Source organism: Papio anubis, chromosome 16 (assembly GCF_008728515.1).
Source record: "Papio anubis isolate 15944 chromosome 16, Panubis1.0, whole genome shotgun sequence".
NCBI classification, from domain to species: domain Eukaryota; kingdom Metazoa; phylum Chordata; class Mammalia; order Primates; family Cercopithecidae; genus Papio; species Papio anubis.
In genome coordinates, this window is record NC_044991.1 from 54,515,031 (window position 1) to 54,534,167 (window position 19,137).

Here is a 19,137-nt window from a genome sequence, read left to right on the forward strand (position 1 = left end):
AATACACTCTTCTGGGAACCTACAAGAAAACTAAAAATCTGTGAATACATTTTTAATTTACCATGCATAAATAAAAGTAGAAGTTTTCTTTGCTTGGTAGAGTTTTGTTTGGGTTTGGATTTGTTGTATTCATAATTATAATTCCATTATCAGTCTTTGGTCTTAATAAGCAGGCCTGGCAGGAGCTCTTTATTTTGTAAGGAATCAAAATGACAAACTACAGCTTATCACTTACAGGAGAGGCAACTTTTATCTGTGGAATTTTAACTGTAGTGATCAGTAAGTATTCTCAAACAAACTGACAGAAATAGTCCTTTTTTTAATGTTTAAACAACACTTACTGTTTCTGATTATAAAAGTAACACATGAGAAAGGCAGTGGAGCATATAGACTGAGAGTGCTGAGTTTGGAGTTGGAGAGGCTCTGGCTGTGTACATACTTGGTCAGTCATGGCCGTGGGACCAGAACTGTCTAAGCTTCAGTTTCCTTGTCTATATAAAATGGGGAGAAATTGGCCGGGCGCGGTGGCTCACACCTGTAATACCAGCACTTTGGGAGGCCAAGTGGGGACGATTGCTTGAGCCCACGAGTTCAAGACCAGCCTGGGCAACATGCTGAGACCCTATCTCTACAAAAAATTTTTTAAAAATTAGCTAGGTATGGTGGCACGTGCCTGTAGTCCTAGCTATTTGGGGGGCTGAAGCGGGAGAATCGCTTGAGCCTGGGAGATTAAGGCTGCAGTGAACTGAGATCACACCATTGCACTCTAGCCTGGGGTGACAGAGTAAGACCGTGTCTCAAAAGAAAAAAAAAATTACTTTAAAATGTTTTCATGACCCTTTAATACTGTAACGTATGACTATATAATTAATTATTATCTCCTTGTGAGATATCTCAGTTATTTCTAATATTTTAGCATTATAAATATTGCTACTTCAAGGGTTATTAGGTTAAAGGCTAAAGAGTTTGAAGAATCTTAAAACTTTTTTTCTTTTTGCACTTCTCTGAGGTTGAACATTTTCATGTTTATTAATTACTGGCATTATTTCAGTGAAATGCCTTTTAGTGAATAAATGCAACTTGCAAAGCTTTTTATGTAGAATCTCCAGTCTCTGAAATAGTGCCAGGTACATAGTAGTAAATATTTGGCATGGTGAATGAATGAATGGCAAGAATATTAACACTTTGTCTACCATATTTGTTTCAGATGGGGTCATTGTGCTTCTGTACGTGCACAATGATAATGCTGTCTTTGTTCTTAGTCTTTACCTATTTTTTTTTCCATTCTTTTCTTCCCCCACAGTTCATCCATGAGCTCGGATTTCCCACATTACAACTTCAGGATGCCTAATATTGGATTCCAGAATCTGCCTCTCAACATATATATTGTGGTTTTTGGTACTGCTATATTTGTCTTCATCCTTAGTTTACTCTTCTGTTGCTACTTGATTAGGTAACCAATTTTCATTCTATGTTACTTCAAAATATGTTAAACAATCAATAATCAAGTTTCTATCCTCAGATTTTTTTTAAAAAATGAAGTATGAGAATTGGCAAAATTTTAAAAACTTAAGATGGCTTAATACTTTAATCTGTGCATTAGTAATCAGTAAAACACCTTTATATAATCTTCAGTCTTATCTGCTGATGAAATGTTTTACTCTGTAGGAGAAAATTGTCCTTATTTATTTTTCTGCCTTTCTGCCTTTTTACCAAATACACATATGTCATTGTCTATCTCCAAGATTTAACTACTCTCACAGAGATTTCAAAATTGCTTTTCAAGAAGGTATGGCCTCCTTGTTAGCTGAAGTCCCGACTTTAGGTGATCCGCTCACCTGGGCCTCCCAAAGTGCTAGGATTACAGGCACGAGCCACTGAGCCCGGCCTCCCCTACTTTTCTGATACCTAAAGTCGGGAGTTCTCGACCAGCCTGGCCAACATGGTGGAACCTCGTATCTACCAAAAATACAAAAATTAGCTGGGCATGGTGGCTCATGCCTGTAATCCCAGCTGCCTAGGAGGCTGAGGCAGGAAAATCACGAGAACCCAGAAGGCGGAGGTTACAATGAACCAAGATCGTGCCATTGTACTCCAGCCTGGGTGACAGAGCAAGACTCCATCTCAAAAAATAAAATAATAAAGAAACATAAAGGATGCTCCTTATATCTCATAGATATGTTGACTGCTTATGACTTTTATTTCTTCCTCAAATTAATTAAATACTTGAGACAAATATAATTGTAATCTACAGAAAAAACCTTTACAAAACCTGTTTATTTCCAGAAATTCCTTTTTCTAACATTTCTATTAAACTATTATTTAAATAATTAGATCAGCCAGGTGCGGTGACTCACGTCCAAAATCCCAACACTGGGAGGCTGAGGTGGGTGGATCACCTGAGGTCAGGAGTTTGAGACCAGCTTGGCCAACATGGTGAAATCTTGTCTCTACTAAAAATACAAAAATTAGCTAGGTGTGGTGGTGGGCACCTGTAATCCCAGCTACTTGGCAGGAGAATCCCTTGAACCTGGGAGGGAGAGATTGCAGTGAGCCAAGATCATGCCATTGCAGTCCAGCCTGGACAACAAGAACAAAACTCCATCTCAAAAAAAAAAAAAAAAAAAAAAAAAGTTTGATCACAGTGTTCTAGGACAATGGGATATAAATATCATCCAAAAATGTAATTAAGAGTAAAAAGCTTAGCACTGTGTAAAGTAACTGTTAACTGAAGAAGTCCCAAAAAAAGTACTGCCACTTTTAAGTTCTAGACTTGGGGTATTTGTAATTGTAAACACCGAAGCATTTGTGTTTGTCTATTACAACACCTTCCTTAGTGGAAAGAAAAAAAAAATATGAGGTACATACATGTAAATACTTGCTGCAGCATTTAATATATTTTTGTGTTACACTTTTTTTTGCATCGTAAACACATTTATTATTACCAATGGACAATGAGTTCTTTATTATTATTATTATTTTTTGAGATGTTTCTCACTCTGTTACCTAGGTTGGAGTGCAGTGGCACAGTCTCTGCTCACTACAGCTTTCCTCTCAGGCTCAAGCGATCCTCCCACCTCAGCATCCCAAGTAGCTGAGACTACAGGCGCCTGCCACCACACCTGGCTAATTTTGTTTGTATTTTTGGTAGAGACGGACTTTTGCCATGTTTCCCAGGCTGGGCTTGCACTCCTGAGTTCAAGCCATCCACCCGCCTCAACCTCCCAAAGTGCTGGGATTACAGGGGTGAGCCACCACATCTGGCTAGACAATGAGTTCTTTTAAGACTGTTCGACTAGTTCAGATTTTTACATCTCTTTCTAGCAAGAAGAGCAAGGTTTTGTGTGTTTACACAAATGTTAATATTACTGCAATTCCAATATAGTAAAACACTCAAATATAAATTAATAATAGTTTGATAAACATTATATAAATATTCAGCATTTTTTAAAATTAGAGACTTAGCCATAGCATATATAGGACCTCAGAATATAAAAATATGGTTTTTCTTTTCAGACTTACTAGTTTTTTTGATAATTCCTCTACAAATGTTGATTTAACTCAGAAATATGTAAATTTAATATTCAAAACCAAATTATTTTTTAAAGAGGCAAAAAATATAAAAATATAACAAAATGTAAAAAAAGAAAATGTTATTAAGGGAGAGTTATATGTAAAATATTTAATTCTAAAATATATAGCTCATAATATATTTTGTATTACTATGTCAAAGAATTAAGTAAGCCTTTAACTTTAAACAAACCAAAAAAACTCCCACTAATGTACCAGTTTGTGATTCTGGGTAAATTCTTTGAAAAGTAAGTTATGAAACACCCTTTTACCTCATTGTATTCCTTTTAATAAGCAAATAAGTAAAGTGATAAAGAAAAAATAATGATATGTACTTAATTTTATCCTTTTGTATCTTTTTTTTTTTTTTCCTCCAAGATAGTGTCTCACTCTGTTGTCCAGGCTGGAGTATAGTGACATGAGGCTCACTGAAGCCTCAACCTTCTAGCACAAGTGATCCTCCCATCTCAGCTTCCTGAGTAGCTGGGACTCTAGACACACACCACCACACCCAGCTAATGTTTGTATTTTTTGTAGAGACAAAGTCTCACTATGTTTTCCAGACTGGTCTTGAACTCCTGAGCTCAAGCAGTCCTCCCAGCTCTGCCTCCCAAAATGCTGAAATTATAGGCATGAGCCACCACACCCAGCCTTATCCTTTTTTATAATCAGCCTAACAGGCCAGGTGCAGTGGCTCACACCTGTAATTTCAGCACTTTGGGAGGCCAAGGTGGGCGGATCACTTGAGGTCAGGAGTTCAAGACCAGCCTGGCCAACAAGTGAAACCCCATCTCTAACTAAAAATACAAAAATTAGTTGGGTGTGGTGGCACAAGCCTGTAGTCCCAGCTAATTGGGAGGCTGAGGCATGAGAATCACTTGAACCCTGGAGGCAGAGGTTGCAGTGAGCCAAGATCGCGCCACTGCACTCTACCCTGGGCAACAGAGTGAGACTGTGTCTCAAAAAAAAAAAAAAAAAAAAAAAATTAAAAGATTAAAAAATAAGCTAACAAGGCAAAGAAATTAGGATCTGTTACACTAAAATTGAATTATCATGTTTAATCAGAAATGTTCAAACATTTCTAAACTTCATTTACTAGTCATTGGTAAAATCTTTTTTTTTTTTTTTTTTTTTTTGAGACGGAGTCTTACTCTGTGGCCCAGGCTGGAGTGCAGTGGCCGGATCTCAGCTCACTGCAAGCTCCGCCTCCCGGGTTTACGCCATTCTCCTGCCTCAGCCTCCCGAGTAGCTGGGACTACAGGCGCCCACCACCTCGCCCGGCTAGTTTTTTGTATTTTTTAGTAGAGACGGGGTTTCACTGTGTTAGCCAGGATGGTCTCGATCTCCTGACCTCGTGATCCGCCCGTCTCGGCCTCCCAAAGTGCTGGGATTACAGGCTTGAGCCACCGCGCCCGGCCCTTTTTTTTTTTTTGAGACAGAGTCTTGCTCTGTCACCAGGCTGGAGTGCAGTGGCACAATCTCTGCTCACTGCAAGCTCTGCCTCCTGGGTTCACGCCATTTTCCTGCCTCAGCCTCCCGAGTAGCTGGGACTACAGGTGCCCGCCACCATGCCCAGCTAAATTTTGTATTTTTAGTCAAGACAGGGTTTCACCATATTGGCCAGGATATTCTAGATCTCTTGACCTTGTGATCCACCCACCTCAGCCTCCCAGAGTGCTGGGATTACAGACATGAGCCACTGCGCCCAGCCAATTTTAAAAATTTAATCATGACGTAAGGAGCTTTCCTTTATGATGATCCTAATTTGTTACCTTTAATGTTTCAAATAGTAAACTGGGATTTAACAAGTCTTTGCAGTTAATCTAGAGATCCGTGGAGTCAGCTCCTCCAGAACTACCCTAGCTCGTTTTTTATGATAACCTAAGCTCTCCAGCACCTTCCCAGGAGGTTCTTCTGTTCTGCAGAGAGCTCCTTCCAGTCACCACCACTGGACTCATCAGAACCATAGGAAGAATATAACTTAGGTCTGAACAAGACAGTCACCACCAACCACAGTCATACACAGGATTGTAGTAGAGAATGTGCTGACTATGATAGGGCTATGAACAGGACACTGCTGGAACACAAAAGAAGGGCATCTTACCTTGCAAAGAAAGATCCTATTTTATAATGAATTATATAATATTCTAATTTATGTTTGTTCATTTTTTTCCCTGATGGTTATTCTGTTTGTTATATCTCAAACACCCAGAATTGTACCTGGCACAATATTAAGCACTTGATAAGTATTTGTTGGGTAAATGAATGAATGGTTCCCTAGTAGGAAGTCATTAGATATGCCTAAGACTAAAAAATCAGGAAGTACCAACACAAGCAAGTTACTTAGAAACTTGGAAGTCAGGATCAAAATAGTGAGCTAAAGGGGGAAAAAATGGGTTATCTCTTGGGAAGAGGGCAGAGGACTGCTGATTTTTTTGTTGTTAACCCTGTAGAGCCACATATGACAACATACGTAACTTGGATAAAATTAAAAACAAAATAGAGAGGGGTGATGCATATCCCAGTTACCCTGATTTGATCATTATACATTATGCTTGTATCAAAATATTACATGTACCCCATAAATATGTACAATTATTATGTATTATGTTTTAATAATAATCAAAAATAAATTTTGAAGAATACAGGGAAATTTTGGGGCTACATTTATTATGAGGTCTTGAACCAAGATAATGACAGTAGTTCTAGAAAAGATGTTGTGGTTGTAAGAAATACTTGGGAGGTGAAAATAAACAGAAATTAATGACTGAACATTAAGGACAGAAAAGGGGATAAGTTTAGAATCTTGGACTTCTGGCTTAGGCAGCTGGGTAGATAGCAATCCCTTCAGAGAGATAGAAAATGAAATGGCACGTTTTCAGTGAAAGGATGATAGATTCCATTTCAGAGATGGGGGTCTGAGTTCCCTGAGTAACTGTCAAGATGTTTAATACTTAGTTGGATGTATGCTCTAAAGCTTGTGAGAAGTCTGATCTGGAAAAAGGAGGTCATGTAATTAATAGGTAGAAGCTGAAGCCAGGAGTGTTGCCTAGAGAGAATGTGTATAGTAAAATAAAATGGGCCCAGGGCAGAATCCTAAGGAAACATTGATATTTAAGAGGAGCCCTTAAAAGGGACTGAGAAGGACTAGCAGGAGATAAGAGGAAAATCGAGGCCGGGCATGGTGGCTCACGCCTATAATCCCAGCGCTTTGGGAGACCAAGATGGGTGGATCACCTGAGGTCAGGAGTTTGAGACCAGCCTGGCCAACACGGTGAAACCCTGTCTCTATTAAAAATATAAAAATTAGCCAGGCGTGGTGGCACATGCCTGTAATCCCAGCTACTCAGGAGGCTGAGACAGGAGAATCACTTGAACCCAGAAGGCGGAGGTTGCCTTGAACTGAGATTGTGCCACTGCACTCCAGCCTGGGCAACAGAGCAGACTACGTCTCCAAAAAAAAAAAAACAAAAAACAAAAAAAACCAAAAAACCGGGGCAGGGAATATTGTGAGAAAGATGCCTCACAAGTAGTGTTTCAATGGATTGAGTCAATTATGTCAACTGCTCACAAAGAGGATAAGAATTGAAAAGTTCGTATTACATTTGACAATAAGGTTTGCATCCTTAATCTTTGGTAGAAAAATTTCCATAATATAGGGTAAGGGATAGTAGAGGCTATAATGGGGCAAGACTTAGCTAGTAGGTGAAAGTGGATACAAGGAATATAATGCTGTCTTTGAAGAACCTTGGCTGAGAAAAGATTAGGTTGAGGGGAGAAGGAGTTGCTGTAGAATCAAGGAAGTATTTTAGTGCTGGGTTTTTTTGTACGATAGAGATTTTGGTATGTTTATGCATACATTAAGGAGAATGAGCCAATTGTGGAAGATTTATGAGAAAGAATAAATCATAGAGGTGAAAAGACACACACATAAGAGAGATAGCAATATTATTTCTAATTAGGAGAACACCTTTTCCTAAGACGGAGATGAGGGTAACTGTGGAAAACAAAACACTCATAGCCATGTGCAGCTGGGAGTGAGAAAGCTTGCATACATGACAGCCCCCTTGATTTATCTGTGTAGTAAAAAATGGACAGTTGAAAATTATAGACTGGGCGCGGTGGCTCACGCCTGTAATCCCAGCACTTTGGGAGGCCGAGGCGGGTGGATCACGAGGTCAGGAGATTGAGACCATCCTGGCGAACACGGTGAAACCCCATCTCTACTAAAAATATAAAAAATTAGCCGGGCGTGGTGGCGGGCGCCTGTAGTCCCAGCTACTCGGGAGGCTGAGGCAGGAGAATGGCATGAACCCGGAGGCAGAGCTTGCAGTGAGCTGAGATCTGGCCACCGCACTCCAACCTGGGTGACAGAGCAAGACTCCGTCTCAAAAAAAAAAAAAAAAAAGAAAGAAAATTATAGGGGAGGGAGTGATAGGGTAACACTTAAAGAGAGTGTCAAGGGTTTGAAAGAACCACTGCATGAAAGCTTAGGATACTGAGCATGAATAGATAGAAGGATTAGAGAGCAATGTGGAGAATCAGGCTGAGACTGGAGACCACAAATTTGCAGTGGCCATAAGCTACACAGTTTTATAATTTCTCTAGCACTGTTCAGCATTGTTAATCATGCCTTCTTAAATACTCTTTAGATATCTGTTTAGCAATGCAAAATAAAATAGTGCAGTGTAAAATATTTGATATTTAGTGGGAGTTAGAGTAATGGAGGAATCAAATTAACTTCATAGAATCAAGTTAATTTAAGGGAAAACTTTCTAGAAGGGATGAATTTTGAGCCACAGATAGAAGAAAAAGGTGAGCACAAATTGATCCATGTTGTAGCTGGAAGTAACAAGTTCAGTTTTGGGAAAACGTGCAGATGTAATTAAAATATTCAAATAAGCAAAATGAATTAACGAATCAAGCCTAATTTTAATGACTTCGAATGGAATTCATTTTATTTATTTTTTTATTATTTATTTTATTATTATTAATTTTTTTTTGAGACAGGGTCTCACCCTGTCACCCAGGCTGGAGTACAATGGCATGATCATAGCTTACTGCAGCCTTAACCTCCCAGCCTCAAGCAGTCCTACCTCAGCCTCTCAGGTAGCTGAGACTATAGGCACACACTATCATGCCTGGCTAATTTTTTCTTTTTCTTTTTTTGAGACAGAGTCTCGCTCTGTCACCCAGGCTGGAGTGCAGTGGCACATTCTTGGCTCACTGCAACCTCCGCCTCCCAGATTCAAGCAATTCTCCTGCCTCAGCCTCCCAAGTAGCTGGGATTACAGCGTGTACCACCATGCTTGGCTAATTCTTATATTTTTAGTAGAGATGGGGTTTCACCGTGTTGGCCAGGCTGGTCTAGAACTCCTGACTTCAAATGATCCACCAGCCTCGGCCTCCCAAAGTGCTAGGATTACAAGCATGAGCCACCGAACCCGGCTAATTTTTAAATTTTTTGTAGAGACAGAGTCCCACTATGTTCCTTAGGCTGGTCTTGAGCTCTTGGGCTCGAGTGATCCTCCCACCTCAGCCTCCCAAAGTGCTGGGATTACAGGGATAAGCCACCATGTCTGGTCCATTTTATTTCTTTACGTGAAAATAGTTTCTTTACATGAAAATGTTACTGTTTTCACATAAAGAAATAAAATGTAAAACAAGCAAAAACCCCGTAAGGATATAGATTATTTGAACTACATAAAAATTCATATATTAGGCAAGAAAGACAAAAACCAATGAGCTGCATTTTCATGGAGCTAAAAGGCCAGTTAAACCCAAGAAAAAGTAAAAGGAAGAAAGTAAAAAAACTAAGCATGATATCAATGAAATAGAAAATAAATGTATAATAGTAAAAATTATTGAAACCAAAGCTGGTTCTTTGGAAATATTAATAAAATTGATAAATCTCTAGAAAAACTAATCAGGAAAAAGAGGAAAGAAAATATAAATTACTAATATCACTAATGAAAAAGGGATATTATTACAAATCCTATAAACATTAGAAGGTCACAAAGAATATTATGCATTTATGGCAATAAACTTGAAATTTTGGGTGAATTACATAGATCCCTAAAAAAAAAAAAAAAAAAAAAAAAGTATATCAAAACTGGGCATTTATTTAAAAAAAAAAAAAAACAGCTTAACATTGTACTTTCTGGTAATAGATGGAAAGCTTTCCCCTAAGATCAGAACACAATAAGAATGCCCACTTTATCACTACTGTTCAGCATTGTACTGGAAGTTCTAGCCAGAGTAATTAGACAAGAAGAAGAAGAAGTAGAAGGCATCTAACTAGAAAGAAGTAAAACTATCTCCATTTGCAGATGATATGATCCTATATAGAGAAAATCCCATAGGATACATACACACACACACAAACTACTGAAGCAAATAAATTCAGCAAACTTTCAGAGTCCAAGATCAACACACAAAAATCAGTTGTGTTTCTGTACATCAACAATGAACAATCTGAAAAGGAAATAAAGGAAACAATCCCATTTACAATAGCATCCAAAAGAATAAAATTTTAAGGAATAAAGTTAACCAGGGAAGTGAAAGACTTATACCCTGAAAACTACAAAACATTGCTGAAAGAAATTAAAGACCTAAATAAATGTAAAGGCACCCCATGTTCATGGATTTATATAGTCTTTATAATATAGTTAGTGTCAATATTCTCCAAGGCAATCTATAGATTCAGTGCAATCCCTATCAAAATTCCAATGGCCTTTTTTTACAGAAATAGAAAAAGCAATCCTCAAATTCATTTGGAACTGGGGCCCCAAATAGCCAAAGCAGTTTTGAAGAAGAAAAACAAAATAGAAGGAGTCACACTTCCTGATTTCAGAACTTCAAAAAGCTACTGTAATCAAAAAATTGTGGTACTGGTATAAAGATAGACATATAAACCAATAGAATAGAATTGAGAGTCCAGAAATAAATCCAACATCTATGCCAAATTAATATGCAAACAAGGGTGCCAAGATCATTCAATGGGGAAAGAATTGTTTCTTCAACCATTGGTACTGGGAAACTGGATATTAACATGTGAAACATTTGTACATCAAAGGACATCAAGAAAGTGATAAGGCAACCTACAGAATGGGAGAAAAATATTTGCAAGTCATATCTGATAAGGGTTTAATACCCAGAATATATTAAAAGCTCTTACAATTTAACAGCAAAAAGACAACCCAATTTGAAAATGGGCAAAAGATTTAGACAGCTCTCCAAAGAAGATACACAAATGGCCAAAAAGCACACGAAAAGATGTTTGACATTATTGGTCATGAAGGAATTCCAGGCCGGGCACGGTGGCTCACGCCTGTAATCCCAGCACTTTGGGAGGCCGAGGCGGGTGGATCATGAGGTCAGGAGATCGAGACCATCCTGGCTGACACGGTAAAACCCCGTCTCTACTAAAAATATAAAAAATTAGCCGGGCGTGGTGGCAGGCGCCTGTAGTGCCAGCTACTCTGGAGGCTGAGGCAGGAGAATGGCGTGAACCTGGGAAGTGGAGGTTGCAGTGAGCCTTGATCGCTCCACTGCACTCCAGCTTGGGCGACAGAGCAAGACTCCATCTCAAAAAAAAAAAAAGGAATTCCAAATTAAAAACACAATGAGATACCACTTCACACCTACTAGGATGCTGTAATCAAAAACAGAAAAATACTAAGTGTTAATGAGAATGTGGAGAAATAAGAACCTGCATATATTGCTGGTAGGAATGCAAAATGATGCAGCTGCTGTGAAAAAGAATTTGGTAGATCTTAAAAAAAAAATTTTCTTTTCTTTTATTTTATTTTTTTGAAACAGTCTCTCGCACTGTTGCCCAGGCTGGAGTGTAATGGCGCAATCTCAGCTCACTGCAACCTCTGCCTCCCGGGTTTATGCAGTTCTCCTGCCTCAGCCTCCCAACTTAGTTGGGATTACAGGCTCCCACCACCACACCCAGCTAATTTTTTGTATTTTTAGTAGAGATGGGGTTTCACCATGTTGGCCAGACTTGAACTCCTGACCTTGTGATCCACCTGCCTCAGCCTCCCAAGGTGCTGGGATTGCAGGCATGAGCCACCGCACCTGGCCGGTTCTTCAAAATATTAAACCATGTGACCCAGATTTTCATTCCTAGGTATATACCCAAGACAAATGAAAATATATGTCCACACAGAAATGTGTACAGAAATGTTTCATAATAGCCAAAAGCTATAAACAACCCAAATGTCCATCAACAGATGAATGGATAATTGTATGTACATACAATGGAATATTATTCAGCCGTAAAAAGGAGTGAAGTACTGATACATACTACAACCAGGATGAACCTCAAAAACATGCTAAGGTGAAAAGCCATACACAAAAGGCTGTATATTGCGTTGTTCCTTTTATATAATATATCCATAATAGGCAAATCTATAGAGTCAAAAAGCAGATTAGAGGTTGCAGGGGATAGAAGTAAGGGGTAATGGGGAGTGATCACTGAATGGGTACTAGGTGTTTTTGGAGTGATGAAAAGTTTTCAAACTAGAGATAGCTGGTAGATGCACAACATTGTGAGTACACTACTTACCACTGAATTGTATACTTTAAGGTGGTTAGTTGTAATATGAATAACAATCAAAGAATAAAAATTTTAAAAAGGAAAAACTGGGGCTGGGCATGGTGGCTCATGCCTGTAATTCCAGCACTTTGGGAGGCTGAGGCAGGCGGATCACCTGAGGTCAGGAGTTCGAGACCAGCCTGGCCAACATGATGAAACCCCATCTCTACTAAAAATATAAAAATTAGCTGGATGTGGTGGCACACACTTGTATTCTCAGCTACTCAGGAAGCTGAAACAAGAGAATCGTCTGAACCTGGGAGGCGGAGGTTGCATTGAACCGAGATTGTGCCACTATACTCCAGCCTGGACGACAAAGCAAGACTCTGTCTCAAAAAGAAAAAGATACAAGAAACTGAAAATATGAATAATTATATAATAAGAAATGAGGCAGATCACGAGGTCAGGAGATCGAGACCATCTTGGACAACATGGTGAAACCCCATCCCTGCTAAAACACAAAAATTAGCCGGGCAGGCGTGGTGGCATGTGCCTGTAATTCTAGCTACTTGGGAGGCTGAGGCAGGGAAATCCCTTGAACCCAAGAGGTGGAGGTGGAGGCTGCGGTGAGCTGAGATCACGCCATGGCATTCCAGCCTGGCGACAGAGCAAGACTCCGTCTCAAAAAAAAAAAAAGAATGTATTTTGGGCCAGGTACGGTGGCTCATGATGTAATCCCAGCACTTTGGGAGGCCAAGGCAGATCACGAGGTCAGGAGTTTGAGACCAGCCTGGCCAATTTGGGGAAACCCCATCTCTACTAAAAAATACAAAAATTAGCTGGGCATGTTGGTGCATACCTGTAGCCCCAGCTACTCAGGAGGCTGAGGCAGGAGAATCACTTGAACCCGGGAGGTAGAGGTTGCAGTGAGCGAAGATCACACCACTGCACTCCAGCCTGGGTGACAGAGCAAGACTCCGTCTCAAAAAAAAAAAAAAGAGAAAAGAAATTGTATGTATTTTTAAAACATTCCCACAGTGATATTTTAAGCCAAGTAACTGATCCAAACATTTAAGGAAAAAAGTACCACTCCTATATGACACTTCCAGAGAATAAAAGTGGAACAAATACTTCTCAACTCATTTCATGAGGCCAGCATAATTTTGATTTCAAAGCCTGACAATGATATTATGAGAAAGGAAATTATAGACCGATCTTTTCATCAGCAAAATATTATAAATCAAATCCAGGGATCTACAAAAAAGGTAGAATATTACAACCAAATGAAGTTTGTTCCAAGAATGATTTGAAAATCAATCAATACAATATAGCACATTAATAGTATAGTATCATAAAGCATTGATAAAGTTTAATACCTATTCATGATTTTTTTGTAAAATAAACTAGTACTACAAGAGAACTTTCTAAAATTTGAAAGGGTATCTACAAAAAAAACTAAAGAAAACATCGTACTTAATAGTGATGTATTTATAGGGACATTCACTATCACTTTTATTTAGCATCATACTGGAGGGCCTAGCTAGTCAGTGCAAAAAAACAGGGAAAAAAAGAATAAAAGAAAAGTGTATTTAGAAAAGAAGTATATAAAGATTATAAAGGCAGGATTTAAATTGTGATTATATGCAGACAACATAATTATGTACATTAAAAAATCCAAAAGTTTTTACAGAAAAACTATTTAGAATTAGCAAGTCACCAGATACAGGATCAATATACAAAAATTACTTTTTTCCATATAAGTAGCAAGAAATAATTAGAAAATAAAAGATTTTTAAAATACTATTTACAGGAGCATCAAAAATTACCAAATGTCTAGGAGAAATGTGTGAGAGAGACATTAAAGCTGTAAATAAAGAAATAATGTTCTTAGGTTAGAAACTCAGTCTTGCAAAAATGTTGGTTCTTCCTCAATTGATCTGTAAATTTCATACATTCTCACCCAAAATCCCAAGAGGGTTTTTTTTTTTCCTTTCTGGTGGCAATTGAAATCTATATGGAAATGCAGAGAACCAAGAATAGCCAAGCCAGTCATTAAAAAGAATAAAACTTGAGGACTTTTACTACCAGACCCCAAAACTTGTTTTAAATCAACAATATTAAGAGAAAGTGCTATTTACCAGGCACCCATATCTGAAGTTCTAAATACTTTTCTCCAGTAAAAGGAATTAGGGTTCCTTGGAAGAAGTGGCTAACCCCGGGACTGGAACACAGAACATATAAAATGAGCCTGAAACATCTTTTGGTGCCAGTAAATAAGGAAATGCATGGGAAAGGATGGGGGCTTGTTGAAAGAACACAAGAATCACCCTGAAGGACTCAGGCCAATCAGTTTGAGCAACAAAAAGTAGTGATCATATTGAACTGTAACCCATAGATTAAAACAAATATCCATGAGTCTAGACTGATAGAAATAAATAATTGCACAAATAAATGAGGAAAGCACATCTGTTCCCATAGATTAAAACCAATATCCATGAGTCTAGACTGATAGAAATAAATAATTGCACAAATAAACAAGGAAGCACATCTCTTCCCATAGATTAAAACCAATATCCATGAGTCTAGACTGTTAGAAATAAATAATTGCACAAATAAATAAGGAAGCACATCCTTCCTTATAGAAGAACTCCAGTTAACAAATGTGCAAGGAATTAGAGAACTACAAAACCACCATTAGAATTTAGGCAAACATTACAGTAATTATTGCAAGCAAGGTGCATGCTAAAATTGGTGGGCAAAAGCTTGAGAAAAAAATAGAGGATGTGTAGAATTTCAGCATATCTCCCTCAAGATATTTATCAGTTACAGAGGAGAAATTAACAACTTTACAGTGGAGAAACCCAGTGGACACTGTCTTAATCTTAAATTGAAATCTTCAAATTCCACCAAGAAAAAGTGATCATACTTAATATGTCAGAATCTTGAAAGACAAGGAAAGACTAAGGAACTCTCAACAAATTAGAGGTGGCTGGCCAGGCACGGTGGCTCACGCCTGTAATCCCAGCATTTTGGGAGGCTGAGGCGGGTGAAGCACGAGGTCAGGAGATCTAGACCATCCTGGCTAACACGGTGAAACCCCCTCTCTACTAAAAATACAAAAAAAATTAGCCGGGTGTGTTGCTGGGCACCTGTAGTCCCAGCTACTCAGGAGGCTGAGGCAGGAGACTGTTGTGAACCCAGGAGGCGGAGCTTGCAGTGAGCTGAGATCATGCCACTGCACTCCAGCCTGGGTGACAGAGCGAGACTGTCTCCAAAACAAAAAAAACAAATTAGAGGTGGCTAAGGAGACATAGCTAGATGCAAGGTGGGATCCTGGATTGGATCATAGAACAGGAAAAGGACATGAGAGAAAAAACTGGTAAAATTCAAATAAGGTCTGTAGTTTAGTTCATAATACATCAACGTTACATCAATACTAATATATCAATGTTAATTTAATGGTTTTGATAATTGTACTCTGGTTGTATTAAATGTGGACATAGTATATACAACTATGGTTATATAAATGTGAAAGCTGGTAGAAAGGTATATGTGAATTCTATTTTTTGCAACTTTTCCGTCTAAAATTATTTCAAAATAAAAGTTTTTAAAATAGCATGATATTGACATAAGGTACATTGGTTGCTTGGTGTTGATATAACAAAGTGCCACAAATTGGGCAACTTAAAACAGAAATGTAATTTCTCACAATCGTGAAGGCTAGAAAGGTTCAAACTTAAAGTGCTGGCAGAGTCATGCTTCCTCTGGAGGCTCTAGGAGAGAGTCTTTCTTGCCTTTTCCTAGCTTGCAGGGAGTACCAGAAAGCCTTGGCATTCCTTGGCTTGTAGCTGCCTCACTTCAGTCTCTGTCTCTGTCTTCACATGGCCTTCTTTTCCGTCTGTCTCTGCGTATCCTCTCCTCTTCTTCTAAGGATAGCAGTCAAATTGAATTTAGGGCTGACCTTAATCCAATATGACCTCATCTTAATAAACTAATAATCTGAAAATACCCTATTTTCAAATAAGGTTATATTCTGAGGTTCCAGTTTGACATGAATTGGGAGCTGAGGGGGACACGTTCACCCCAGTCAGTATACAAGGATAGGCAAATAGACCAATGGAGCATAATAATAGCAGCTCTAGAAATAGACTCACATATTCGATACATCTGATTTACAACAGATGTGCCACTGCAGTGCAGTGGGGAAAGGGGAGAATCTTTTCAATAAATGATGGTGAGGCAAATGAAAATCTATATGAGGATAAAAAGCATCTGGACCCCTACCTCACAGCATACATAAAGACCAATTTCAGATGGATCATAGACCTATATTCTATAGGTAAAACAACAAATTGTTTTCACAACATGGGAGAATATCTTCATAGTCTTGGGATAGGCAAAGATTTCTTTAATGGGACACAAAAAGAACTAACCTAATTGGGAAAAGTTGATAAATTAGACTTACTTAAATTTAAAATTTTTCAAACTTAACCTGCAAAGATGTGAACACCTAGAACTCTCGTGAACTACCCATAGGAGTAAAATTGTTATGAGGTTGTTTTTTCTTTTTCTTTTTCTTTTTTTTGAGACAGGATCTCACTTTGTCCACCCAGGCTGGAATGGGGTGGCACAGTCCCAGCTCACTGCAGCCTTCACCTCCCAGGCTCAAGCAATCCTCCCGCCTCAGCCTCCTGAGTAGCTGGGACTACAGGCCACACGCCACCATGCCCAGATAATTGTATTTTTTGTAGAGGTAAGGTTTCGCTGTGTTGCCCAGGCTGGTCTCGAACTCCTGGGCTCAAGTGATCCTCCTGCCTCAACCTCCCAAAGTGCTGTGATTATAGGCAGGAGCCACTATGCCCAGCTGGGGTGAGTACTTTGATTTTTTTTTTTTTTTTTTTTGAGACAGAGTCTCATTGTATCACCCAGGCTGGAGTGCAGTGGCATGATCTCGGCTCACTGCAACCTTCACGTCCTGGGTTCAAGTGATTCTCCTGCCTCAGCCCCCAAGTAGCTGGGATTACAGGCATATGTCACCACGCCTGGCTAATTTTTGTATTTTTAGTAGAGTTGGGGGTTTCTCCATGTTGGCCAGTCTGGTCTCGAACTCCTGACCTCAGGCCATCCGCCTGCCTCGGCCTCCCAAAGTGCTAGGATTACAGGCGTGAGCCACAGTGCCTAGCCTTGGTGTGGTACTTTGAACCAGCAGTTCTACTCCTGGGTATATACTTAACAGAAATGAGTGTATATGTCCACTAAAAGACATGTAGAATTTGTGTATCAGCTTTATTAGTAATACCCTCAAACAGGAAGTAGTTAAATATTCATCAGCAGTAAAATGGATAAATGATACTATATTCATACAATGGAATACTGTATGTCAGTCAGAAAGACAATTACTACAACCATATGGAAGAATCTCACAAGGCATTGTAGACTGAAAGAAACCAAACACAAACGAGTATATACCCAATGATCCATTTACCTGAAGTTCAAAAACAGATATAATTAGTCTACAGTATTAGAAATCAGGATAGTGCTACCTCTGGGGCATGGATATTGATTAGGAAGGGTCATTTTAGAGGGCCCAGATGTGCTGGAAATGTACCATGTCTTGATATGAGCAATAGTTATCCTGGTATGTACATTTTTTAAGATTTTGAGCTGTATACTTAAGGTTTTTATACTTCATTGGATGTATGTTATACTGACATTTTTTCTAATTAAGAAAAAATATAAATATTATTGAAATAAGTAGACTGTCAGTATAAAAAGAATTGAGTCATCTTACGTTTGGGTAACATTTCATGGTTCCCTGGTCACTTTCACGTAACATGTTAAGAGATACGTCATTTGGGTGCATTTCAGGGTAAAGGTTCTAATTTATATCATTTGAGCCATAAATGATATAAATTAATACCAAAACCAGCAGCTTTTTATTTTTCTTCAAGTTACTATGTTTGAAATCTCAATATTGCATTGCTAATTTCTGTCTTTTAGGCTAAGACATCAAGCACACAAAGAATTTTATGCCTACAAACAGGTGAGAAATTTAATTCAGTTTGGCTTTGAGTTTTTTTTTCTCCAAAAAAACTGAGAACTCTGATTTCCACTCATACTTTAAACTGGGACTGAATTTACTTGTGTTCATTTTAGCATCTCACCGCCAATTTGCAGTATAATATATCAACTTCATTTTCTTAAGTATTATTCTCTTATTTTATAAGCATTACTTGAAGCTATGGAAAGTTCAAATGATATAATATAATTTAGCAGGAAACTTGAGCCAACAGTTTGCTAAAGAGAAATGCTATATAGCTTGTAATTCTTAAAGTTACTGTCAACTTAATGGAGTTCTGAGATACCATTAAGTGAAATTTTTCCTTCCTTCTTTATTAGAAGACATAGTTCCTCGGAGGTGACCAGCTGTGTTACAGTGATCTCATCTACTGCCTTTTGTACTTTAAATGTTAACTCATATTATCCACTAGAAGTCTGCAAACTTGGATCATAGCTGTTAATGACCTAGTCCTTCACTGATTTTGTCTTTAAGTTAATACACTTATCTTTTCTTCAAGGCCAAGTAAAATTATTTTTTTCTTCCATTAATATTTTACCACTAACACCAAACAGGTGGCCTAGATTTTCCTTGGGCTCTAAGCATGAAAATCTTATTTTTTGTTACTCTTAGCGTTCTTCTTGGGTACAGGGGAGCTTCAGCTTCTTTGAGTCTTTAACCTTGCTGACACTGATGTTATGGAACTGTAACACTTCAGAACTGCCTATCTTGTTTTTGTTTGTTTGTGAGACGGAGTCTCACTCTGTCGCCAGGCTGGAGTGCAATGGCGAGATCCCGGCTCAATGCAACCCCCGCCTCCCGGGTTCAAGTGATCTCCTGCCTCAGCCTCCCAAGTAGCTGGGACGACAGGCACCTGCCACCACGCCCGGCTAATTTTTATATTTTTGGTAGAGACACCATGTCACTATGTTGGCCAGGATGGTCTTGATCTCTTGACCTCATG

The 19,137-nt window shown here is 38.7% G+C and overlaps 1 protein-coding gene across 6 annotated transcripts in view; it reads left to right on the plus strand.

Annotated features, from left to right (window-relative positions):
- The window catches only part of RNF24 (ring finger protein 24), a 105,500-nt gene that overhangs the window by 62,459 nt on the left and 23,904 nt on the right, over positions 1-19,137 (plus strand). For all 6 annotated transcript variants that reach the window (XM_017944973.3, XM_017944972.3, XM_021921203.2 and 3 more), the window contains 2 exons: positions 1,304-1,453; positions 18,116-18,158. In XM_017944973.3, the coding sequence (XP_017800462.1) occupies positions 1,311-1,453; positions 18,116-18,158 (186 nt within the window). In that variant the 5' untranslated portion in view covers positions 1,304-1,310. The remainder of the gene's footprint in view (positions 1-1,303; positions 1,454-18,115; positions 18,159-19,137) is intronic.